This window comes from Carcharhinus amblyrhynchos, chromosome 28, assembly GCF_965287045.1.
Source record: "Carcharhinus amblyrhynchos chromosome 28, sCarAmb.v2.hapA, whole genome shotgun sequence".
NCBI lineage: Eukaryota > Metazoa > Chordata > Chondrichthyes > Carcharhiniformes > Carcharhinidae > Carcharhinus > Carcharhinus amblyrhynchos.
Genome location: NC_137351.1, coordinates 1,530,964 through 1,558,684, shown reverse-complemented (window position 1 = coordinate 1,558,684; position 27,721 = coordinate 1,530,964). Strand labels below are relative to the sequence as shown.

At 40.8% G+C, this 27,721-nt stretch overlaps 1 protein-coding gene across 4 annotated transcripts in view; it reads left to right on the top strand.

Moving 5' to 3' along the window:
• The window catches only part of dmxl2 (Dmx-like 2), a 163,605-nt gene that overhangs the window by 56,998 nt on the left and 78,886 nt on the right, over positions 1-27,721 (top strand). For all 4 annotated transcript variants that reach the window (XM_080213997.1, XM_080213999.1, XM_080213996.1 and 1 more), the window contains exons 13-20: positions 2,017-2,138; positions 3,908-3,997; positions 7,782-7,899; positions 9,307-9,423; positions 10,366-10,572; positions 13,538-15,220; positions 16,729-16,839; positions 20,498-20,667. In XM_080213997.1, coding sequence (XP_080070123.1) covers positions 2,017-2,138; positions 3,908-3,997; positions 7,782-7,899; positions 9,307-9,423; positions 10,366-10,572; positions 13,538-15,220; positions 16,729-16,839; positions 20,498-20,667 — 2,618 coding nt within the window. The remainder of the gene's footprint in view (positions 1-2,016; positions 2,139-3,907; positions 3,998-7,781; positions 7,900-9,306; positions 9,424-10,365; positions 10,573-13,537; positions 15,221-16,728; positions 16,840-20,497; positions 20,668-27,721) is intronic.

Here is a 27,721-nt window from a genome sequence, read left to right as displayed (position 1 = left end):
ATTCTACCCGTCCTCCCTTGATATTCAATGAAGTTACCATCACTGACTTTCCCGCTATCAACATCCTGGGAGATAACATTGACCAGAAATTGAACTGAACAAGCCAAATAAGAACATAAGAACATAAGAACATAAGAAATAGGAGCAGGAGTAGGCCATCTGGCCCTTCGAGCCTGCCCCGCCATTCAATAAGATCATGGCTGATCTGTCGTGGCTCAGTTCCACTTTCCCGCCCTCTCCCCATAACCCTTAATCCCCTCTCTTATCAAAAACCCATCAACCCGCTTCTTAAAAATATTTAGCGAGGCAGCCTCCACCACTTCAACGGGCAGAGAATTCCAGAGATTCACCACCCTTTGAGTGAAGAAGTTCCTCCTCAACTCCTTTCTGAACCGCCCCCCCTTTATCTTGAGGCTGTGCCCCCTAGTCCTACTGTCTTTTTTGAGCGGGAAGAGTCTTTCCACCTCTATCCTATCCATCCCATTCATCATCTTATACGTATTCCATTTGCCATTTCCTGGCCCATTCGCCCAGCCTATCTAGATCCTTCTGCAGACTCTCCACACCCTCCGCACAATTTGCCTTTCCCCCAATCTTGGTGTCATCAGCAAATTTCGACACCCTACACTCGGTTCCCTCCTTGTATCAGGTTAGAAGCTGCAAATTTTGAGGCTTCTTGTCCAATATCTACAAGACACAAGTCAGGAGTGTGCTGGAATACTCTCCTCTTCCCTGGTTGAGTGAAGCTCCAACGACATTTTGAGAGGCTTGATACCATCTAGGTCAATGCAGCCCACTTGATCAGCAACACATCCACCACCGTAAACATTTACTTCCACCACCACCGACAGAAAGTGACAGCAGCATGTACGATATATCATATGCGCTTAAAAACTCATAAAGCCTCCTACAGCACCTTCCAAACCCACAACGTCCAATACCTAGAAGGATAAAACCAGTAGATGCAAGGAAACACCATCTGCAGATTTCCGTCCAAGCCGTACACCATCCTGACTTGGAGCTATATCACTAGTCCTTTACTGTTACTGGGTTAAAATCCTGGAACTTGGTACTTAACAGCATTATGGATGTATCTACACTACATGGACTGCAGTGGTTCAAGGCAGTAGCTTACTGCCACTTTTGAAAGGGAGTTAGGAATAGGCAACAAATTCTGTCCTAGCCAGCTACGGCCACATGCCCTGAAAGAATTTTTTAAAAATCAGAAGATGCAAGTCCATTAACCTGAGTTGCATTCAAATCTGGAGTCTAGAGATGAAAAGACAAAGTGGCCCAACCTATCTAATTTATTAGAGCCAAAATGTCTGTTTCAAATATAGTACTGCTAAGTTATAAATTATTTCCTGGTTGATTTAATGTTCATTGTTTTGTGCAGATTGCCTTAAAATGGCTCACAATATTGCTGTAAGTATGTCAGCCCTCTTGCAAGTAGATCTGTTAAAATAGTATTGAATCCTAGATTTGAACCAGACTTCTGCTATGTCATCTATTACTTATTAAGTGACATTTCGGTTCAAAATCATGCCCCAGACCCAGGATCAGGGTTGCCTTCCAGAATATTTTTGAACCTTGAGACCGGAATATATAAGGTGTTCTGAACAAATTTATAGTGTCACATGAACCACAGTGGTTGTATCTGAGTGATTTGGTAGCATACTGAACAAGAAATTTATCACTTGCAGTCTGAGTAGGTGTTTTTTATCTTGACTAAGTTACTGAATTTTGTATGTAAAAGAATGTTCAAAGTTGTAGCTTTGAAAATATTGGATTAAATTTGGTTGTGCAAAGCTTAAAAAGAGTTATTGTACCAACTCGCCCTACTTTAGTAAAAGGACTGCTATTTTTTATACAAATTTCTTCAAATATACAAGAACAAACATTATAAAGTTAACTGTTAAATTGTTACATTATTTAATATGTTTGACTATTAAAATTAAGTTTTACTACAAGCTTGTGAAGTGAATGTAATTGATTATACTTCACTTCAATTTTTAGGGACCTACTGCAACTCTGCCAGTGCTTGTTTTGTTGCTTCTGATGGTCAAAATCTCAGGCTTTATCAGGCTGTGGTTGATGCTAGGAAACTTCTGGATGAACTTTCCGATCCTGAAATCTCGGTAGGTTAACGGCTATACAAACTAAGAATTGTATCATCGTTATAAAATGTTCTTAGTAACTTCAAACACACTAAAATTAAATTTCATATAGATGGGGATTAGACAGGAAGACGAAATACTTAATGAAAGAGGTGGCTTGTTTGAAGAGTCTTAGAGGAAGGTGCAGAAGCAAAGCAGTTTATAAGGAGAATTTCACTATTGGACCTAAATGGCTGAAGGTATGACTGCCAATGGTGGGCAAGGAGAGGAAGAGGGGAAAAGAATCAGAGAAGTGGAGAGTTTGGGGTGGGAGTCGTAGAGCTGGAGGACGATTTGGAGATCGGGATGGTCAGGCTGTGAAGAGATTTAAGCACAATAAGAATTTCAGCAAGGACATCGTTGGCTGAATGCAATATGGTGTGGGATGGAATACAGGCAATGGAGTTTAATGTGAGCTGAAGTTTATGGAGGGTAGAAAATGGGATGTTAATGAGTAGAGCTTAGAATAATCATGATATGAAAGAGCATTTCAGCAACATGTGGACTGAATGTGCATTTTAATATTTTCATGCCACATAATTTATTTGACACTAATTCATTTTGGAATGATTCTGGTCATTATGTGTTGCTACTGAGTAAAGTTCACATTCACACTATATATAGCCACTCTCTAATCTGTCTTGCCCTTCTTAAGTATTGGTTTCATTATTTGTGTACTTTATAGTGTGTTCTTTTGTTAATCAGCTAGTTCTATTTGCACCTGATTTTTTTTTAATCTCTTGCATCCATGTGGTCCTGGCTAGAAGAACTCCCAACATTAACTTTCACGTTGGAACTCCTATTCTTTGAGGAGCCATTACAATTATTAGTTTTGCAAATGCCTAATGAAGGCTGTTTCACTGTACCAACTTTGATGTTCAGCTGCACTCATACCCAGAGAGGAACAGAGTTAACACTTCAGGTTAATGATGTGAAATAATATTGCAGCACAATTGGCAATGTACACTATTTTGTGTACTGATTATGAACGACTCCTGTTGACAAAGGGTTATTGACCCAAAATGTTAACTGTTTCTCTCTTCACATATGCTGTCTGATCCAATAGAATTAGTCATATCGCTTTTTCAAAAGAGTTTAGAGCCTAAAATTCCCTAAGCCCCTTTCTCCCACTACAGAATGGATCATCTGTGATGCAGAGTTGGGTGCCAGCATCCTCTATATTGTCTCTTGGGTGTCTGCCCTACAGAAGGTCACGAATATTGGAATTTCATTCCACCGCTTTATCAGGAGGGAGAGGCCACCAGTTTAGGCAAAAGAACCAAATTACAGAAGGATAGTGCCAATTTCTATTGCATTACTTTCCCAATGTTCTGTGATCAACTGCCATTGGGAAGCCAGCGCTAGGTTTCAAATTCTCACCTTATGTTGTAAGTACATTTCCATCATTCTCTATATGGCGCTTAGATTGAAACTGTTAGGGTGAGGATGTTGTTCCCATATTTATGACATTTGTCCCCTCCCATTTAAAAAAAAAACTAATGTGCTGGACTTGAGACATGCCCAAAATTCTAGTCTCCTGCCCAGCTTACAACTTTGTTTACCTCCTAAGTCTAGAAATTTCACAGCCACATTGTTCCAAGTTGCTGAATTGAGATGAGCAAATAGATTGTTTCAGTTACATATTTACCAATATTGAAGCCAAAATTAATGAGGCATTATGGAATCACTTTTCTCACATTTGTATAATTTGTCTTTTCAATTGTTATATTTAATATTTTTATGTCTCGTAGAAATTCGTTGGAGAAGTGTTCAACATAGTAAGCCAGCAATCAACAGCTCGACCTGGTTGCATTATTGAACTGGATGTAATAACAGCTCAGGTTAGATATGTTTGGACTGTTGTGGAATTTTACTGTATATTTTACTCGCGTTGCTCTTCCTACTAGCCTGTTGCAACCCCAGGTTTTGATTTTTGGAATTGGTGAAAACAAGCTTAAAATTAATCCCAGACCTAAGACAGGTATCCCCCATTTTAAAGCATGTTTTAATAGCATGGTTTGTAAATAACAGAAATGATAGTGCATTCATTCTTATTTTCATGCATTTACGCATATGCTCTGTCTGTTTTAAACTCTGTTGCTTTGCTTGCCACCTTTCCAGACCCTTTTGCACCCTCCTGCTTGCCACCTCTTCTGACCTTCTTGCTTCCTCAGACTCGCCATCTCTTCTGACCCTCTCATTCCCCCCTGCTGAACTCCTTCCTGTCCCCAACTCCTCTTGTACCCTCCTGCTTGCTTGCTTCCCTTCTCCCTTACCCACTTCTTACTTGCTGCTTCACTTATCCCCTCCCACTCACTTCATCCCACACATCAGCTCAGCCTTGACCCTCTCACTGCCCGCCTTGGGTGAAGGAGTGAGGAGGTCAAGGGAGGGAAGTGGCGAGTTGAAGGGAGTGGATGGCAGAAAGCAATGAGCAGGAGGTAGGTTAGTAAGACTGCTAAGCTAGTAAGAGAGATTTTGGGCCAGTTAGATTCAAGGCAGCAAATAGGATTTTAATCTAAAAATTATTTATCAGGAATGTAACCCATCCTATTGCATGCTCTAGAATGGGGAAGTGATTTTCAATTAACACATTTTCGTTTACCACACCATTTTTAGGAACACATTGAGTGCTAAGTGAGGGATATTTATAGTTTATTTTATTTATTCAGCTACTAATTCAACCTCTTTCAAGCATTCCAGTTTAATGTGACAAACAAGGACATGATTCGACTCTTAATTCTCTTAACAATCTTCCTTTATTTAACACTTTAGGTATTGAACTTAAACTTACAACAGTTGCTATACTTTAACTCTTCTACTGAACTTTAACTTTATATCTCCTTGCTGAACATTAGCTCTTTAACTGAATGTTAACTCCAATTCTTTAACTGAAAATAGATACTACCTGGTTTAGAACAAAATGGCCAGGTCCATTCCCGATGTAGAATCTATCCTCATGGCCTCTGAAGGTATTCTTCGGGGCACTTTGTCTTGCGATGGTTGATCTCTGAAGTAATCACTGGAGACCAAGGATTGGAACATGTCTTTTATCCACAAATTGTTTCAACTTTCCAGAAGATTCTCTGGCACCCGGTCAATGATGTAACCAGAAACTGATCACATTGTTCGAACGGCCGATGGAATTACTTGTAAATGACTCCATAATGATTTGTTCAGATAGCGTGTAGCTCACATAGAACCCATGAACCTTGGTGCCATACAGTCTTAACTCCAGCTAAACAATTCTCCATATTTGGTCAACATAGGAAGCTTCAGATCACTACGCCCAGACCAGGTCATGGCTCACAGCAACTCTACCACTTGCATCTGTTTTTAATTACACTTTGATCAAAAATCCCAGCATGCTTAACTCTGTTACATAAATGCTTTTTTAAACTAATATTGTCATTATTGTAGTTAAAATCATTGTAGTCATTCTTTCTCCATATACAATTTTAAGAAACCTTTAATACCAATTTTAAAAATCCTCGCATTTTAACATTAGAATTACAATATTTTCATTCTTTCATAACTCTTTGATAATCATGTTGAAAACATGTCTGGAAATTAAACCATAACATCAGTGGGACAATACTTCAAGCAACATAAGTTCAAGAGGCAAGTTAAAGTCAAATCCCAGGGTAATGAGCTGTAAATCTTTCAGCCATTGAAAATTTTCCAGCTGTTGACTATGAATTATTATAAAATCTAGCTAAATTTTCTTAGTGAGTATGTGTTCATAGTATTCATAGAAGCCTGCTGTACCATTCAATATGATTATGGCTAATCTTCTATCTCAGTGCCATTTGCCAATTCTCCCCATATGCCTTGACACCCTTAGAGTCTATAAATTGATCAGTTTCTTTCTTAAACGTAATTTAGTGATTTGACCTCCACAGCATTCTGTGGTAGAGCATTCCATTGCTTCACAGCCCTCTTGAATGAAGGAGTTTCTCCTCATCTCAGTCCTAAATGTCCAGAGGCTGTGACTCAATGTTCTAGAACCTCCAGCTAAAGGAAACAACATCCCTGTATCTAGCCTGAATTTTATATGTTTCAACCAGACCTCCTTCATTCTTCTAAATTCCAACAGATACAGGCTCAGTCGACCCAATCTCTCATCTTATGGCAATCCAGCTATCCAGGTCAGGTGAATCTTTGCTGCACTCTATGGCCTATATCCTATCTTGGATATGAGAGGTCAGAACTGCTCACTGCACTCACTAGGACCTTGTACTGCTGCAGTAAGACAACCTTACTCCTGTACTCAAGTCCTCTTGCAATGAAGACCGACATACCATTGTCTTCCTTATTGCTAGCTGTACCTGTATGTTTGATTTCAGTGACTGGAGTACTAGAACACCCAGATCCCTTGGTACATCAACGTTTTTCAATCTGTCACCATTTAAATAGTATTCTGCCATTCTGTTTTGTCCTGTTGAAGTGGATAACTCCACATTTATGCATGTGTACTGCATCTGTAATATATTTGTCCACTAGGTCAACTTGCCTAAATCATCGTGAAGCCTCGTAATATCCTCTAATTTCTAGATTTCAGTGGCTGAAGTTACATCTGCAGCAATAATCAAGTTATTATAGATACCTTTAGTGGAAATGCCTTTGGCTTAGATAATTGCTGAACATTGTAATATGATTCTGACAGATGAAAATGTAAATTTTACCGTGGTAAAATGTATCACTTTTCAGACAATACCCGCAAAATCATTAGGGGCTGTGAATGCCATTTTTCTGGCCATTTGCTTCTTTTCTTGACATGCTGCTATGTTCTTTTCTAACTTTTGTTTTCTATTTAAAAAGTGCATTATTGATTTTGTGCCATGCCATACTGTTTGGACAATCCAAAGTACGTTCTAACCAGTGAGTTTCTTTTGAAGTACAGTCATTGTTATATTTTCAGAACTCCAAAATCAGATCACTAAACTTACTCTGGGACCCACTTAGGGCAAGAAGCATGAAATCACCTCCAGGCACTTCTCACCATTTGAGTTTTAAAGTTTATTAGTGTTACAAGTCGTCTTACATTAACACTGCAATGAAGTTATTGTGAAAATTCCCCCAACCGCCACACTCTGGTGCATGTTCGGGCACACTGAGGGAGAATTTAGTGTGGCCAATGCACCTAATCAGCTCATCTTTTGAACTGTGGGAAGAAACCAAAGCACCCGGAGGAAACCAGGGAGAACGTGCAAACTCCACACACATAGTGACCCAAGCCAGGAATCGAACCTGAATCCCTGGTGCTGTGAGGCAGCAGTGCTAATCACTGTGCCACCATGCTGCCTGTTTGGCTTCATACTGGATGTAAATCAACTTCATTTCAGTGCAAAACCAAATTTAAAAAAATTTACAAGCTTTCAATGTGAGGAGAGAGCAGACTGCTTACTAGGCAGGCTTCTTTAGCACAACCAGTAACATAACATGAATTGTAACTTGGTACAGCCCTGTATCAAACTGTGGTGACATGGGTGCCAGCATGAGACTTCTGGGACCTGTAGAATAACAACATAGAGACTAAATTGCAAAGAACTGTCAGATTTTAAGTGACCATTTTCCTAGTCAGAAATGTGACTAACACCACTTCTTGCTTTATTTCTGGGACAGTGTGGTTCAAACACACAATTACTTCACGTATTCCAAGAAGATTTTATTTTGGGATACAAACCACAGAAAGAAGAAATTAATAAAGAGCAAGACTGTTCTCTCGGGCAACCCGCTCAAGGTATGCAAAGTCAATTTAACATAGGATTTTGATAATACTTTTTGCCTGCAAGTTTGAGTGCCACGAACCTAGCCGATGTTAACTAAGGGCGTCCCAACTTGGAAACACAGGCTTGTGTTGGTGTATAGTTTTGTTTGCAGGAAGGGGCCATATGTGATATCTGATGCGAACAGTAACCTGCCCAGTCATGGTATAACACATATTAATGACTATTTATTACAATAAAGTAAAAACACACATATACAAGATCTAAGTGACCTAAGACAGCTACGTACAAGACTACTAAACATACCCACACTGTTTAAGTAGGAATTACCTTTCTAATCCAAAGTACATTTATAAGATCTGAACTCTTTCAGGACTTCCCACCTTGCAAACAAATCCAACCCAATAGATCTGAGTAAAGGCCAGCTTATAGTTACCACCATGGCTATGTAATTGAGTAGCCATTCTGGGGAACGTCTCTTCTTGGTTCAAAGATATGGGTTTCAACAGCCTCCACAAAAGTACTCTTCACACTTGCTTCTGGTCTTCTAACTAGCACCGGCTTACAGGCTGTTAGCTGGACTCTCCACCTCCGGCTGCGAGATGGACACTGCCTCCTGTTTCCACAAAACTATTGCCAATTATTGTTTCCCCTTGAAGATACTCTGTATAGTTGGTTGGCTGTCTGCCCCCTCGACTTCTGTTAGTTTTAAAATTAACATATGTATGTCTCCTCTGAATGGTACCATCATCTACTACCTAAGAATTTCTTCTTAGCATGACTATATGTTTTGGGCTGTCTACAACTGTTTATGTTGTAATTGTGATTTAACATCCTGTGAAATCCTTTTTGAAGTAGTGGAGGCTTCTACCCTCATTACTGGGACTCTCATTCTGTGAAATACCTCTTGAAATGCTGGTGGCTTGTAACCTGCTGGCACATATATAACAAATAATTGGGTTCCAGTTGCATTCCAGGATTTAATCTAACATATCAGTGCAACGCTGCAGGGACATTGCATAGATGAGGTGCTAATATTTGGATGCTATTTTAAAAGCTCACAAGTGATGTAAACTATCCTATGGTAATACTGAAAATAAGTGCAGGCAGTTTCCCAATGGTCCTCCATTAACTGAGCATTTATCATATTTGCTGTTGTGGGATCATGCTGTATGCAATTGATTGCCATGTTTCCATTCATAAACAACGGTCAATGTACTTCACTTACACTTTGGAACACAGAGAAAATGATAACGCGCTTTGTAAATAGGAATTCTTTCTTTTGTTTTCAGTCTTTCTTCTATACTTATGCTGGATTTTCATAAATGATTGCCAGGCACAGAATTTTATTGTAATATTTTCCTTGATTGCAGTGGGAATTTTGGTTGCTTTTTGAGTTATTTGAACTTCTGTCATTTAAGGATATCGTGCACCATCATTCTCTGAAAAGTTCTACCTTGTGGTGATAGAAAGAGACAAGCGGCATTCGGTTCTTCACATGTGGCACCTCCATTTGAAATCCGTACAGCCTCGTGTAGGTAGGTATTTGCAAATATAGTACAGAAATTAGCTTACTAATCACTTTATTGAAGGACAGATTATATTTTGGAATTGGGATATATTGAAATTATATTTAGAGATTTTATGATTTTTATGACTCTATGAAATTCTCAACCCAGTTGAGCCTGAGACACCTTTGACCATGTGCTTAGTACTGGACAGAGTAGTGCATTTGCCTCCAGTGATAATGGGTTTGTTGGCCGTCAGAATATGGTATCAACTGATGTGGACACAGAAACACTTACACAGAATATTTTGTGTAACTCAACTTTATTAGGGCTAAAAGAAACAGTCAGTGAACACTCCTTAACTTGCTGGAGTGCTGATTACTCATAAAACAGTTGAACTACTTTTGTTTTTTACTCCATGCTTGATAAAATACAGGGTATTTGTTACAACAAAATATCGGGCTCACGGCTTGAACTCCAAAATTGTCCTCCAAATCCTGGACTCAGGACCTTTCTTTGTGCATTGGTTGTACCACAGATTGATGCTACTGATGTTTCAGATGTTCCTTTTTTTTTTAATCCAGGTTCTGCTGTCACTGAGTCATGGTAGACATACACATCTGGCCTATGTTCTATTATCTCATTAAGACTTAAACTCATTAATAGGAATAAAGCTTCTGTTTAACCAAGTCAAATTAATCAGGATCCCATTGTCCTCTTGAACACTCCTGTCTGACCAGCTGCTAGCCAATTATGGAATCTGATAGCCTCTTTGTTTATTGTTCTTCCTGTTTTTATTCTTATGCAATGTTGATCTCTTTTCCTAACATGCTTTTGCTGACATTTCACTGTTAGCCCATAAGTGCACAGGTTGTGGATGAACCATCTTTGATAGTTTAAAAAAATCAACATTACAATTTTTAATTCCTGTACTTTTTCTTTCCCCTCACAACCAAACTAATGTGATACAAGTGGGTACGTCAGATAATCAGATATCTGTACCAGAGGAAAAGATTTTCAGCCTATCTCCAAATGTTTCTGCAAGTCCTCTTCCACGATCTGCATCAGTTGCTAATCTTCAGACTGCTAGCAAGTTGATACTTAGCTCTGAATTAGTCTACAGTCAGAAGTTAGATGTGCCTGAGGGAGTGGAAGTAATCCGAGCAACTCCTTCTGCAGGTAACTGTTTCTGGTATTTAATGTACAGAAAGTCTTTTACTTTCAAATAATCTGTAAGTTTGCATGCATACCCAATTTGATTTCAAGATCGGGCTCCTCAGTAGTGTCATAAACCACAATCCCAGCAATGGCCATGGACACACCTATAGCACTGCAGAAAAGGTGTCTTGGGTTGGTTGGGGTTGACATGGGTAGAGATTGGGTGGTTATGGTTACGTTTTGAGAGTTGGGCCAGATGTCAAAAGATCCAGTAACTATTGAGGTTGCCTTGAGGAGGGAAAATATAGCAAATGATGGTTGATCCAAGATGATGATGATGTGGTGAGCATCAGCTATCTTGGAGATGCAGCTTGGAAGTAATGGAATATAAATAAGTCACAATTCTAATAATCTTGGAGACTAACTTTGTAAAGTAAGCTTTGTTTATTTATTTATCATCGCAATATAATTCACATCGCGATGTAGTAACTGAAAATCCCCTAGTTGCCACGTTCCAGAACCTGTTCAGGTATGCTAAGGGAGAATTTTGCATGACCAATCCACCTAACCTACACATCTTTCAGACTATAAGAGGAAACCGGAGCAGCCAGAGGAAACGCACGCAGACATGGGAGAATGTGCAAACTCCACCATACGGAGTCCCAAGCCGAGAAATCAAACCTGGGTCATGGCGCTGTGAGGCAGCAGTGCGAACCACTCTGTCACCATGCCGCCCCCACTCAATCAGAGATTAAATAAGTTTAATTGTGATAGAAATGCATGGTGGAAGCCAGCATGAAACAATTGAAAAGCTGTTTGACAGCAGACATGGGGAAGGATAATTCCTTTACTAACATCTTAAAAAGGTAGAGGAGGTTGTATGTTTTGTTAACTACATTTGTTATTGTTTCAAGCGTTAACTTGGAACTGATTGAGGAGTTCTGGGCTTTATTGCATAGAAAACATATATAAGCGTACTGAAGGAGGTGCAAAAAGACTTGCTAGAATGATACCAGAACAAGAGGTTATATCTGACAAGAGTCCAGGGTTATGGGGGAGACAGGAAAATGGATTTAAGACCCAGAGAGATTAGCTATAATCTTATTGAATGGCAGACCAGGTTCAAAACGCTTAATGGCCTGCCCCTGCTGTTAAGTCCAATGTTCTGAGTTTGTCCTACTATTACTGTCTCCTTTTGCCTTGCACCATCTTCCTTTTTGCCATTTAATCTCTTCTGCCTCTCACCCTATTACAGACCTTCTGTTTTATTCTTTCATCCCTCCTGTGTTTTCCCTGCTCTTTTTTAAAAAAAAAGAGTTCGATCTCTTGGTTTTCTGTTTCTAATGAAAGGCCATTAACCTAAAACACTAACTCTGATTCTACATATACAGATGCTTCCAGATCTGCTGAATATTATCAACATTTTTGTACAGTGTATATATACACAAAATTGTTTCACTGACCATTTGAAAACTTAGCCATACTAATATCAGTTGTTCTAACTAGATAAGATGAAGAGCCATACAGCTGAACCATCTAGCAAGGGCTATTAAATGGTATTCAAAAGGAGCAACTCTGACTGTACTTCCATGTCCCCATACCTTAACCAGAGGAACTGAGACCCTAACCCTGTCTGTGATAAACATGATGTGGAGATGCCAGCGTTGGACTGAGTTAAGTACATCAAGAAGTCTCACACGACCAGATTAAAGTCCAACAGGTTTATTTGGCCCTAGCTTTTGGTGTCTCGGGCTCCTTCACCAGGTGAATGAGGACTTAAATTCACAAATGTGTCATATAAAGGCACAAACTCAGTTTACAAGATAGTGGTTGGAATGCCGTCTTTACAGGTAATCAAGTCTTAAAGGTACAAACAGCGTGAGTGGAGAGAGGGCCAAGCGCAGGTTAAAAGAGATGTGTATTGTCTCCAGCCAGGGCATTAGTGAGATTTTGCAAACCCAGGCAAGTCGTTGGGGTTACAGATTGTGTGACATGAACACAAGATCCTGGTTGAGGCCGTCCTCATGTGTGCGGAACTTGGCTATCAGTCTCTGCTCAGCAATTCTGGGTTGTCGTGTGTCATGAAGGCCGCCTTGGAGAACGCTTACCCGAAGATCAGAGACTGAATGCCCGTGACTGATGAAGTGTTTCCCGACTGGAAGGGAACACTCCTGCCTGGTGATTGTCGGGTAATGTTCATTCATTTTTTTGTTGTAGCATTTGTATGGTCTCCCCAGTGTACTATGACTCGGGACAAAGATCTCACTAATTGTCCTGGCTGGAGACAATACATATCTCATTAACCTGTGCTTGGCCCTTTTCCACTCGCACTGTCTGTACCTTTAAGACTTGATTATTTGTCAAGACTCGCATTCCAACCATTATCTTGTAAATTGAGTTTGTATCTGTATATGACCTGTTTGTGAACACAAGTCCTCACTCACCTGACAAAGGAGCCTGAGACTCCAAAAGCTAGTGCCAAATAAACCTGTTGGACTTTAACCTGGTGTTGTGAGATTTCTTACTGTGTTTACCCCAGTCCAACGCTGGCTTCTCCACATCATAAACATACTAGACCCAGACTAGAGGGCAGCATGGTGGCACAGTGATTAGCGCTGCTGCCTCTCAGCGTCAACGATCTGGGTTCAATTCCCGGCGTAGGTTGCTGTCTGTGCAGCGTCTGCATGTTGTCCCCGTGTTTGCGTGGTTTTCCTCTGGGTGCTCTGGTTTCCCCCCACAGTACAAAAGACATGCTGGTTAGGTACATTGGCCATGCTAAATTCTCCCACAGTGTACCCGAACAGGCGCCGAAATGTGGCAGCTAGGGGATTTTCACCGTAACTTCATTGCAGTATTAATGTAAGCCTACTTGTAACAAATAAATAAACTTTAAAAAAACCTTAGGCCTAGATCAGGGATCATTTTCTAAAAAAAACAGATTTAATCTCTAATGTTTCACTGTTATAATAGTTCCCTTTTCTTTTAGGTCACTTGAGTTCATCTTCAATCTATCCAGTCTGCCTTGCACCATATTTAATAGTGACTTCGTGCTCTGATGGCAAAGTGAGATTTTGGCGATGTACTGTGGATAAAAATTCAAACTCTGAAAATGTAGAGAAGGTACATGCTTATCGGTGGGAAACCTGGCCTTTGATGAATGATGAAGGAGAACAGAGTAACAGTGCAGTGAGTGTTAGTGGGCGACCAGTGGCTGTGAGCTGTTCATACACGGGACGGTTGGCTGTAGCCTACAAAGAGCCTGTACAGCCCAATGGCATTACGTCAAAAGAGTTCACAATGCATGTCTCCATATTTGAGTGTGAATCAACTGGAGGATCTGAGTGGGTGTTGGAACAGACCGTTCACTTAGATGGTATAGGGAAGGTTGGAGGTGTCCTGGACTCTCGGGTTAGTGTGGATAGCAATTTATTTGTGTATAATAAATCAGACCTTTACCTTAAAGGCAACCATATGACATCAAACATAAAACATTTAGTGCACTTGGACTGGGTATCAAAAGAAGATGGCTCTCATGTGCTTACTGTGGGAGTCGGTTCCAAAATTCTCATGTATGGAAGATTGTCTGGGATTGTAACTGAACAAGGCAGTAACAAAGATGGACTAGCTGTTATTACTTTGCCACTAGGGGGAAGCATTAAACAAGGAACCAGATCAAAATGGGTATTATTGAGATGTGTGGATTTGGTATCTTCAGTTGATGGAACTCCTTCACTTCCAGTTTCTCTCTCCTGGGTTAGGGATGGGATCCTGGTAATTGGGATGGACTGTGAAATGCATGTGTATGCACAGTGGAAACATTCTACAAAACCATTAAATGACACTGACGGTGGGAGCTTGTCATCTTTTGAAGATTTAGCTGATGCTTCCCCATTTGAGGGTAAAATTATTTCAAAGCGGCACAGTGTTGTTGACGCAACCACTGGAGACGATGTATTTGCAGTTCCAGGAATGGTCCAAGATGGTGGATTGTTTGAAGCTGCTCACATTCTTTCTCCTACTCTTCCTCAGTATCACCCCACGCAGCTTTTGGAGCTTATGGATTTGGGCAAGGTGCGCAGAGCTAAAGCAATTCTTTCACATTTAGTTAAATGTATTGCTGGAGAAGTTGCAATTTTTAGGGATAAAGACCCAGGAGAGGGAGGAGGGCCTAGACGTCACCTTTCGCGAACCATCAGCGTGAGTGGAAGTACAGGGAAGGATACAATCATAGCAGGAAGAGAAGGCACGCGTGATTATACTGAGATAGACTCAATTCCGCCACTGCCACTTTACGCATTGCTGTCGGCAGATCAGGATGCATCCTACAAAATTGATGAAACGCCTAAGGTAGTCAAAGGTTCACGGACTCGAAGTAAAAAGGAAATGGATGATCAGTATGCTGATTTGTTTCAGTCTCCAAGTGTAACCACAGATGACTTTGTTGACTTTGTAATCGAAAAGAAAGAATCTAGATCGAAAGTCATTAATTTGTCTCAATATGGACCAACATACTTTGGGCCAGAACATGCACGTGTGCTCTCCAGTCACCTGATGCACTCAAGTTTGCCAGGGCTTACCCGACTAGAACAGATGTTCCTTGTAGCTTTGGCTGACACAGTGGCTACCACAAGCACAGAAGTTGATGAAAATAGGGACAAAAACTACTCTGGTATGTATATACTAATTTTGTTAAAATATTTTCTAAATCAGGATGTGATCTTGAATAGTATTAGAATAATCCTAAATATTTGTACAACAGCAAAGGAAGTGGGAATTTACAAATAATTTAACTTGATGAGCACCACGTTGGATTTGTTTAAGAAGTGCAAAAACTAATGATCATAATTCATAAGATGATTGGTACCTTGTTTAATAAGTCATTCTGGACTGTTAAATTTTGGTATATCAAATATAGTTAATGTCATTTTCTGATGAGTTTAAAGAGAAAATTCTTTATCTAACCTGGTTGGTCGGAATCTCATCAGTTGCCTGTTTTACACCCATCCAGTTTTACTTTCTGTTGAAATCATTGGAAAGTAATTTATTCTGCTTGAAATTATTAAAGATTCCTTGTGGGGCAGGAGGATCAAGAGTGCTTCCCATGATCATGGATTTGCTCCCTCCCCTCAAACCTGAACTTTTCCAGCAATGACTTCACCACCCTACCCAGCCACACAACCAGCAACACTGCCCACCCCCTCCCAAAAGTTTCGGGCTCATGTCAGTGTAAGAGTGTATGCAAACTGAGTCCAGGAATTAAAATTGCCCAGGGTTCATGATGTGGGATTCCCTAAATGACCAATCCTAGTTAAAATGCTTTTTGCCAACATTTTGGGTTATCACCTTCTAGAAATGCCTAAACTAAATGAAAATTAACTTTTGTGCCAAATTGGTATGGATAACAGTTTCATTGCCTGGCTCATTTAATTTCAGGATGAGCTCACCAATTCAATAAAATCCAATGTATCAATTCCTCCTGGTATTAATCTACCTCTCTGTTAAGGTGACAGAAAGAAATTGGATCTTTCACATTAAAAATGACATATTCTGAACTGAAGCTTATATTGGTAATACATTTAGGTTTTAATTGAAAATCCCTGCTAGGTCAAGTAATCAATATTCCCTAATTTGATGAAAAAGAATTTTCTCTTTTATTTGGGTGAGGAAAATGTTTTGAGGGATGCTGTTCTTTCAAAATAAAACACACCAGTAATCTAAGGAATGGCTATAAAATTTACAAGTTTTTAAATTTGTACCTAATGTAAATTATTTTTATTGCAGCCCTCAATATGAGAATTGCTTTTCTGTCCCACCTTGTGACATTTGGGTGTGCACTGTTCAATTTCTCTTCCTTTAACCTTGAATATAATCAATGTTACATACTTATAATGTTGACTGTAGCATTAATTTTAACCATCTTTACCTGCATGCAACTAATAGAATTATGTCTAAATAGTACAAATGTTAACACTGGTGAAATTGTATTCACATTAAACAGCTGTACAATTGCACAAATGTGGGCACCATTCTAAAATATTTATAATTCTGATGCTAGGAGTAAATGCAGTAAAAGCTAATGTAATTGCAGACAGAGTGTAAGCATTTTGTGTTTGTTTGTTTGTCCTATTTGTTGGCAAACGTGAATGTTCCTTGATTTTTTTTGTCCTTTTTTTGTAGGAGGTGAGACGCTGGATGAATGTGGTTTACGTTATTTGCTTGCCATGCGCTTGCATACATGTCTCCTGACATCTCTGCCTCCAGTCTATAGGCTTCAGCTCTTGCATCAAGGTATGAGACATGGGGAAAAGATCATTGGTTAATTTAATCATGAGCTTTATTCTGCTTATTTATATAACTTCCACAAGTGATATAATTAAGACTGCTGGCTTTATCATCTGAAGACGATGTGATCTGCCATTTCTTTTCAAAGTCCCTCAGAAAAAGTCACGTGCACTCAAACTAAGCACTGCATCAAGTTGCAAATTCACTTTCTATCCATGCCCCCATTGCTCTTGCCTTCACCAAGCGCCACTGGCTTCCTGGATCCCAGTGAATAAATTTCAAGATTCTCTTTATTACCAACAATTCCCTTCTGGATTCCCCAAACTCCATGATTTCAACCAGCCCTGTGGTCCTCTACACCCTCTGATTCTACTCCTTCAGCCATCTTGCCCCTATCCTCTGGAGTTCCCTCACTATCGCTACGTGCATCTCCGTCCTTGCCTTTACAAATCTCTGTCTTCATACATACATATCCCCCTCCTTATTCTCTTTTTCATTCCATCCTGCTCAATTCCATTCCGTATCCATCCTTTGTAGGTAATTAGCATTACTGAGGTGTAAGTTGCTGTTGCCCCACTTAACTGCATGAAGAAACAAAAAAGTGAAATTTATTTTTCAGCTGGGAAACTATTATGACATGATACACGCCATCTCTTGTTATCCAGCATCAGGAAGATGCTGTCTGTAGTTGGGAAGCTGCAAGATGGAAAATAATGAAACTATAATTAAAAATGTTTAGTCTAAAATGAAAAGCTCTTAAGTTCTGATTGTTCTTAGAAGCACAATTACTATTTGAAACAATTGATAGCAGCGAGATCTTTTTTTAAAAAGCTAGTAAGTGCCAGCTCTGGGGTAAAAATATTTCGTTCAATCAGCATAAGCTTATGTCGTGCTTAACTTAAACTTTTATTTGGTCACAATTAGAAACATAGAAAACAGAGCAGGAGGAGGTCATTCAGCCTTTCAAGCTTGCTCCATAATTCAACATGATCATGGCTGATCCTCTATCTTAATGCCATACTCCAGCGCTCTCACCATACCCTTTGACATCTTTTAGGGTCCAGAAATCTATCTGCTTTCTCCTTAAAGAAGTGATATAGCCTCCACAGCTTTCTGTGGTTGATAATTCCATAGGTTCACACCCTCCTGAATGAAGGAGTTTCTCATCATCTCAATCTTAAATGGACTATCCTGTACTCTGGGACTGGGACTCGACATTCGAAATCCTCCAGCCAGAGGAAAGAACATCCCTGCATACGGTCTGTCCAGCCCTGTCCAAATTTTAGACATTTCAATGTAGCCCAGCTCATTTTTTTAAATTCCAATGAATACAGGTCCCTTTGTACGTCAACATTTTTCAATCTGTCACTATTTAAATAATACTCTACCATTCTGTTTGTTCATATGAAATGAATAACTTCACATTTATCTGTGTTGTTCAGCATCTACCAAGTATTTGCTTATCCAGTCAACTTGTCAAAGTCATTGATGTTCTTGACATCCTCTTCACCAGGAGGAAGCCATTTGGTCCATTTGAGTTTGCACCAACTCTTCGACAGAGCATCTTACTCTGCTAACTCAGAATTGCCTAAGGATCAATTTAGGATATTCTATTCTCTATAGCTTATCAGAACTCTGAGCAGTGCATTCTTCCAGAGAGGCAGCCAAGCATCTGGCCCGCTCAGCCTGGCTGACTTGATCCATCCTGAAATGAATGAATGTTCTCACCCAGCTGAACAGTGTGTCAGTCTCCAGCTTGACACATCTGCATGCAGCTGACCATGAAACTTTGCAAAGTTCACCCACAGAGTCCTGGAAAGATCTGGAGGCATAAATCCTAAGTGCAACAGTGATCTTGAGAATCATGGGCAGTGGTGTCCACCTACACGGCTAGAGGCTATCTCCAGGCCAATCATTTGGCAGATGGTTGTGATGGCCTCCCTTGAAAGCCAGAACCTCCTGCGGCACTGGACCTCTGTCGTGTCAGGATAGTTACATTGCTGCCTGTAGACCATGGCAGCTGGGTAGTACATCTTCTGCAGGGAGGTCCTCCTTGCCCTCCCTGCTGGTCCTGAGCACCCTGTGCCTGCACCTCTGCTCTGAGGTGATGCCTCCAACTATCTGACCTCCTCTCTCCTTGTCCCGTCTTCCTTCTCAGAAGAAGGTGCGCCATGCTGAGAAGACTATACCCATCTGCAGAAATGTTAATGGGGCTGACCCCTGTATGGAGAGTGCCAGAAAGATGCAAATCTCAGACGTCACGAGACTGGCATGTTCTCGAAGCTGCAGAAACCTCAAAAAAAACAGTGAAAATGCTCACAATACTCAAAACCAAACTTATAAAAATTGCTTCCAACTCAGCCTGCCTTTGCTTCAGCTCCATTTTATCCTACACTTGGATGAATAAAACTACATAAGCAGATTGGCCACCTATCTGTGTTTCCATACACCAACCCATCACACAGGCTCAATAGCCTGGTCAATAATCTGGTCAATAGCACTAAATCTAAGTGAACTTCCTAATTATTGGTAAGCATGTATCCACTTTGTGCTTGCACACACCGACCAAAATATCACTCGTGTGTCCAATAACGTCAGGATACGCACTCTGTCATCTTCTGCAATGTTACATGCTTCCAGGTTGAGCGCATCCGCCCATAGAGTTGAGCAGTGGGAGTCCTTATAATAATAATTTGGCAACTAAGCCAGTTCCTATGGATAACATCCCTGAAAGACAACATGTAAATGATAAAAAGAGGGGTCAAAGATGAAAATCTGGGTACTTCAGGAATGACTATGCATGCAGGTGAAGGCTGTGTGGGGAAAGTGGAAGTGAAACTAAAACATACTTATATAGAGGGAGACCACAGGGAAATGGTAGTAGAGGAGAATGGAGTAATGCACAGCAACTTGCAGAGGATAAGGAAAAGTCATGGAACAAGTTTGTAATTGCAGAGGATGCCGTTGGTAATATTAATCCTCTCAATCAATGGGCAGAATAAAATCCAAATTGCTGGGATACAGATAGAAAATTATGGGAAAGTTGAGCACATATTTGGGTTATAAGAAGTAAGGGAGTAAAGGGATTGTCATTCATTTCTCTTTATCCGAATATATGTGCTACGTGGATGGATGGCATGGTGGCACAGTGGTTAGAACTGCTGCCTCACAACACCAGGGACCCAGGATCGATTCCTGGCTTGGGTCACTGTGCAGTGTCTGCACGTTCTCCCCATGTCTGTGAGTTTCTTCCCACGGTCTGAAAGATGTGCTGGTTAAGTGGACAGGGCATGTTAAATTCTCCCTCCATGTACTCAAACAGGCACCGGAGTGTGGCAACTAGGGGATTTTCATAGTAACTTCATTGCAGTGTTAATGTAAGCCTACTTGTGACATTATAAAAAAAACTTTAAACTTTTAATTAGCACCTATTATCAGAATTCTTAAACATGCTTAGTAGAAAATGTACTTAATGTTCCCTGTGTTAATACCTTTCTTCATATAGATTACTTAGTCATGTTTTTACTGCTTTTAAGCTGTTCTGTCATGGACTGTCTAACATTTTTACAAATCTTCACTGTGCGATTATGCTCGATGTATTTAAATTTTTACTTGAAACAGTATAACCTTTCATTAGACATGGAAATTGTTATTGTGTTTGTAGGCTTATCTACATGCCACTTTGCCTGGGCCTTTCATTCTGAAGCTGAGGAAGAATTGCTCAATATGATTCCTGCCATGCAGAAAGGAGATCCTCAGTGGTCTGAGTTGAAGGCCATGGGAGTAGGCTGGTGGGTTCGAAACATTACTACGCTCCGTAAGACTATTGAGAAGGTATTCCAGTTATAATTTTACTTTAGGAATTCACACACAAGAGTACGTTAGCATGGTAGATAAAAACATACATTAAAATAGAAGTCCCACACATTTTGGGTGTGAGACATTGGAGGAAACATTACTAATGTGCTCCAGTATTCATCTGAAAGAGGATTTTGTTTTTGCAACTTGTCTGAAGTGTTTTGCTTTGTTGACGTAGATTTTGCACTTGTGTCAGCTGATAATTTCTCAGTTAAAAATAAAAAATTACATTTCATGATAATTTGTTATTGCTCCTTCACAATGTTGTGGGAAATTACCACTTTGGAGTCAGACTGGGGGTACAACAATACAGTTTTATTTAACGAAGCTTTGTGGAGAAAAGGCACTGGCACTTTGCAGTACTGGACAGCTACCTTCTCTCAATAATACAACAGGAGCGGTTTATTTTTATACCTTTCAGACAATGGATAGTCTGGACATTAGCCATTTAACACATTGTTATAATTGAGTAGGATCAATAGTTTAATACATTGTTACAGCCAGACGTTTACAGACATTGGCATTCAACATTGCATTCATAGAATAGATACATTTCCTTTATCAGTGACTATCAATGACTTAATTTCGGTTTATACATAGAGTAATTGGCTTTCCTGCATTTACATATTCTGTTCCCATTTATAACTAATCTTATTGTCCTAGGTCTGTCCTTCCCTTAAAAATGCCTCAAGCTCTCTACTGACCTCCTGCAGGATCTGATTCCTGCATGTTTAACTTTAAATAACTGTCTGTCTTGCATGTTTTTAGTTTTCAAGAAGTTGTCTGCGCTAAAAGTCAGTGCCTGCTTAATGTCTCTCTCTCAGGTAACTTTTTTATGTACCAGGTAGCCATGTTTGCGGTTTTTCCCACTACAACAGCATAAACTGGTTGTAATAATGCGAGTTCTTCCATTATTTGCTTAACTCTAATAACATAAAAATATAATAAAATCAAATTTAAAAAAACTTAAGAAATAGGAGCAGGACTAGGCCATACTGCTGCCCCCAGCTCACCCCACACCCAAACCTGCTCTGCCACTCAGTAAATCATGGCTGGTCTGATTTTGTCTTCAACTCCACTAATCTGCTTATTTCCATAATATGTGACTCACCTATTGTTCAACAGTCTGTTTATCTCAGCTTTAATATATTCAGTGACTCACCCTCCACAGCTGGCTCAGGTAGAGAGTTTTAAAGATTCATGTCTCTGAAGAGAAAATCCTCCTCGGCTCTGGGATAAATGGGTGACCCTTTATTCGGAAACTGTGCTTCCTAGTTCCAGAGTCCCCCACGAAGAGAACCATTCTCTCAGCATCTACCCTGTCAGTCCTCACAAAATATTTTGTTTCAATAAGATCACCTCTCATTCTTCTAAATTCTAATGAATATTGGCCCAAGCTGCTCAATCATTCCTTATTGGACAACTCCTTCATCCCTGAGAGCATTCTACTTTTGAGATTATGCCTTATTTTGGTAGTAAGTAGCTAACTTTCATTTTGTACAATTCTTGTCAAATTGTACTCATTTAGTTTACAGAAGTTAGATAGCATTTAAGGTAGACAGTAAAATCGTTAACTGTTTTCATAATTAAGCTACCACCAGATATATTTTAAGTGGCTTTTTGGACTTTGCTGATAATTCAGTGAATATATACTGCCAAAGATGTGAATAGAACTATATGGACAAAAATCATACCTTTTTTGATTTTAGTCAATGGTGAGTTGTCAGAAAGACAGGAGGAAGCTGGAGGAGGGGAGCAAAGATCCTTTAATTGCTGCACATCACTAATAGTTCATCGTGTGCTGATGTAACTGGTTGAGTCTGATAGAAAGATGAAGCTTAACCATGATTCCCACGATGGCTAATTAAATAACCTGCTGAAGCGCACTGCCTGGACTCATAGTGCCCAAATGGAATTTTTGATCTATTTTTGGAGAACTGCCAGTATTCATGAGTGACACCCTTGCACGAGTTGCTTCTTTCAGAAGAGGAACTTGGAATAGTAACAGTACATCTGTCGATTGTCAGCACAGGAATTGTATGATGTTCATTATCAGTGACATTTCAGGCTGCAGTATTGTATACTCTTTATGTTGATGGAATTATTTTTGTAGTCATTACTTATTTAGTAACCAAACATAAAATATGAATTAAAATTACTATAGGTATAGATTAAAAGGAAACTCTTGATTTGTAATTCTAGTTGCTGAGTGGGCTGCCAGTGTAAGATGCTGGTAAAAAATAGTGACAGAGTGGTAATTGGACAATAAGTGGGTGACACGGTGGCACAGTGGTTAATACTACTGCCTCACAAAGCCAGGGACCCAGGTTTGATTCCATCCTTAAGTGACTGTCTGTGTGGAGTCTGCACATTCTTCCCATGTCTGCATAGGCCTCCTCCCAGTGCTCCGGTTTCTTCCCACAGTCCAAAGATTTACTCACTCATTAGATGGATTGGCCGTGCTAAATTGCCCCTCCAGTGCCCAAAGATTTGTAGGCTAAGTGGATTAGCCATGGTAAATGCATGGGGTTGTGGAAATAGGATGGAGAGAATGGGCCTGTGTAAGGTGTTCTTTTGGAGGGTTGGTGCAGACACGATGGGCCAAATGGCCCCTTCTGCACTGTTGGGTTTCTATAGATTCTAGAGCAATTTTAACTCCATTGCACATTGTGGACTGGGCCCTCAACAACATGCAATCCATCTCCTGCGCTATGACCCTCACCCGCTCCCCTCCCATCCAGAACAAGGATACAGTCCCCTTCATTCTCACATTTCACCCCACCAGCTTCCGCATGCAAAGCGTAATACTCTGCCATTTTCGCCAAGTCCAGCATGATGCCACCACCAAACACATCTTCCCTTCATTCTCTCTGTCAGCATTCTGCAGAGACCGTTCCCTCGGGATAACCTAGTCCACTTCTCCACTATACCCAACACCTCTCCCATCACCCATGGCACCTTCCCATGCAACCACAGAAGATGTAACACCCGTCCCTTTGCCTCTTTTATGCTGACCAAGGTCCAAAACGTTCATTCCAGGTTAAGCAGCGTTTCACTTGCACCTCGTACAATTTGGTGCATTGCATTCACTGCTCACAACGTGGTCTCCTCTATATCGGAGATACTAAGCATAGACTGGATGATCGCTTAGATGAGCACCTTTGGTCTGTGTGTAGTTAGGACTCTGACCTTCCAGTTACTTACCATTTTAACGTGGCTTCCATGCCCACATGTCTGTCCTTGGCCTGCTGCAATGTTCCAGTGAAGCTCAACGCAAGCTGGAGGAACAGCATCTCATTTTCTGGTTAGACACTTTACAGCCTTCTGGCCTTAACAACTTCAGATGATTTGCTCTACCCCACCTTGACCCGTTTGTTTTCATTTTTATTTTACTTTTTGCTGTTCTCTGCCTTTTTATTTCTTTATTGTCTTTCTTCCTACCCACTCTTTCCCCCTATATCCCCCTCACCTTCCCTTTTCTTCCCCTTTGCCTCCCCTTTTCTAAATTTTACCCCCCCTCCAACATCTTCACCTGTCACAGTTTATCCTCTCATTTTAGTTAATAGAACATAGAACACTACAGCAGAAACAGGCCCTTCGGCCCACAAGTTGCGCCGATCACATCCATACCTACCAAGCCATCGAACTATCTGTAACTCCCAATCCCATTAAATCCCATATACTCATCCTGAAGTCTTTTAAAAGACCCCAGTGAGTTCACCTCTTCCACCACCGACAGCAGCTGATTCCACTCACTCACCACCCTCTGAGTGAAACACTTACCCCTAACATCTCCCAGCACCTTAAACCGGTGTCCTCTCGTAGCGACTCATAGTTCTGTGCCATTTGGCCATTCGCACCTTTTATTCTCTTTATGGACTGTCATTAGCAGTTTTTTCCTTTGGCTTCTGTGGCTATGACTCACCTTTCATTCCCTCACCCTGCAGAATGAACATCTCCCACTTTATATGCCTTTTAGCTTTGACCGAGAGTCATCTGGACTCGAAACATCAGTTCATCTGGACTCAAAACGGCTGTAAATCCACATCTGGCATGTGGGAGTCTTTTAAGGAGCAGTTGATGGGCTGCAGGACAGGCATGTGCCTGTAAAAAGGAAGGATAGGAAAGGTAGGATTTGAGAGCTGTGGATAACCAGAAAAGTTGAGGGTCCGATCAAAAAGAAAAGAGAGGCGTACGTTAGGTCCAAGCAGCTAAAAACAGATGGAGCATTGGAGGAATACAGTGAAAGTAGAAAAGAACTCAAACGGGGAGTTAGAAGGGCAAAAAGGGGTCATGAAATATCCTTGGCAGACAGGATTGAGGAGAATCCTAAAGCATTTTATTCATATGTTAGGAACAAAAGAGTTGTCGGGGAAAAAATTGGACCCCTCAGGGTCAAAGGAGGGGAATTATGCTTAGAGCTCAAGGAAGTTAGGGAGATCCTAAATGAATACTTTGCATCAGTATTCACAAGGAAGAGGAACGTGGTGACTGCAAGTGTCTCAGAGGGAAGTGTTGACCCATTAGAGAAAATCTCCATTACAAGGGAGGAAGTGTTAGGTTTTTTAGGGAACATTAGGAAGACAAGAGATGAAATTGCTGGGCCTCTGACAGAAATCTTTGTCTCTTCATTGGACACAAGTGAGGTCCCAGAGGATTAGAGGCGAGCGAATGTGGTACCGTTATTTAAGAAGGGTAGCAAAGATAACCCAGGTAGTAATAGGCCGGTGAGCTTGACATCCGTGGTAGGGAAGTTGTTGGAGAGGATTCTTAGAGATAGGATGTATGTACATTTAGAACGGAATAATCTCATTAGTTAGACAGCATGGTTTTGTAACAGGGAGGCCATGCCTCACAAATTTGGTGAAGTTTTTTGAGGAGGTGACAAAAACGATTGACGAGGGAAGGGCCGTGGGTGTCATCTGTATGGATTTTAGTAAAACGTTTGACAGAATCCCTCGTGGCAGGTTGGTGCAAAAGGTTAAATCTCATGGGATAAAAGGTAAGGTGGCTAGTTGAGTGGAGAACACCCAACAGAGGGTAGCAGTGGAAGGGTCTTTTTCCAGCTGGAGGTCTGTGCTGGGACCTCTGCTGTTTGTGATATATATAAATGATTTGGAAAAAGATATAACTGGTGTGATCGGTAAGTTTGCAGACGACACAAAGATGGCTGGACTTGCGGATAGCAATGAACATTGTCAGAGAATACAGCAGGATATAGATAGGCTAGAAAATTGGCCGGAGAAATGGCAGATGGAATTTAATCCAGATAAATGCAAAGTGATGCACTTTGGTAGAACTAATGTAGGGGGGAGCTATACAATAAATGGCAGAACCATCAAGAGTATAGACACACAGAAGGACCTGGGTGTGCAAGTCCACAGATCCTTGAAGGTGGCATCACAGGTGGAGAAGGTGGTAGTGAAGGCATATGGCATGTTTGCCTTTATAGGACAGGGTATACAGTATAAAAATTGGCATCTGATGTTACAGCTGTATAGAACGTTGGTTAGGCCGCATTTGGAGTACTGCGTCCAGTTCTGGTCGCCACACTACCAGAAGGACATGGAGGCCTTGAAGAGAGTACAGAAAAAGTTTACCAGGATGTTGCCTGGTATGGAGGGTCTTAGCTGTGAGGAGGGATTGGGTAAACTGGGGTTGTTCTCCCTGGAAAGACAGAGAATGAGGGGAACCTAATAGAGGTGTATAAAATTATGAAGGGCATAGATAGGGTGAACAGTGGGAAGCTTTCTCCCAGGTTGGAGGCGATGATCACGAGAGGTCACAGGTTCAAGGTGAAGGGGACAAGATTTAACTCAGATGTCAGAGGGACGTATTTTACACAGAGGGTGGTGGGGACCTGGAATGCAGTACCAAGCAGGGTGGTGGAGGCGGACGTGCTAGGATCGTTTAAGACTTATCTGGATAGCCACATGAACAGACTGGGAATGGAGGGATACAAACGAATGGTCTAGTTGGATCAATGAGCGGTGCAGGCTTGGAGGGCTGAAGGGCCTGATCCTGTGCTGTATTCTTCTTTGTTCTTTTCTCTCCTTACAGATGCTGCCAGACCTGCTGAGATTTTCCAGCATTTTCCCTTCTGGTTTCAGATTCCAGCATCCACAGTAATTTGCTTTTAACTCCGTTACTGGCCCATTTTCACCACATAGGCCAAGTTAGGATCAGCACTCAACTCACAACCCCTCCTTGCGCCTCATCCTACATTGGTTACTAGTGTGCTCAAATTCCTGTATAAAATCACCAATCCTTATTTGTAACCTCTCCAAACCTGCCCATCCATTAACATTACCTTCCATGGCTCTGGCCTCCTGTGTATTTCCCTTCTCTTTGTTCCATCATTGGAAGCTATGCTCCCAGTCACTTAGGTTCCACATTCCATTGTCTCACCACCTCCCTCTCCTCTTTAAAACCCACCTCTTTGATCAACTTGAGAAACCTGAGTTACAGAGGAAGGTTGAATAGTTTAGGACTTTATTCCCTGGACCGTAGAAGAATGAGGGGAGATTTGATAGAGGTGTATAAAATTATGATGGGTATACATAGAGTGAATGCAAGCAGGCTTTTCCCATTGAGGCTAGGGGAGAAAAAATCTAAAGGACGTGGGTTAAGGGTGAAGGGGGAAAAGTTTAAAGGGAATATTAGGGCAGGGTTTCTTCACACAGAGAGTGGTGAGAATGTGGAATGAGCTGCCAGATGAAGTGGTAAATGCGGGCTCACTTTTAACATTTAAGAAAAACTTGGACATGGATAAGAGGGGTGTGGAAGGATATGGTCCAGGTGCAGGTCAGTGGGACTAAGCAGAAAAATGGTTTGGCACAGACAGGAAGGGCCAAAAGGCCTGTTTCTGTGCTGTGATGTTCTGTGGTTCTATATCAACCTTTATGAATTTCTGATTAATCTTTATATTTATGGAGCTTTAGTCTTCACGATTCTTCCCTTTTCTCCTGACTGGAATTTATGTTGTACTAAATATTTCTAAATATTTCAAAATACTTCTAAATATTTCAAA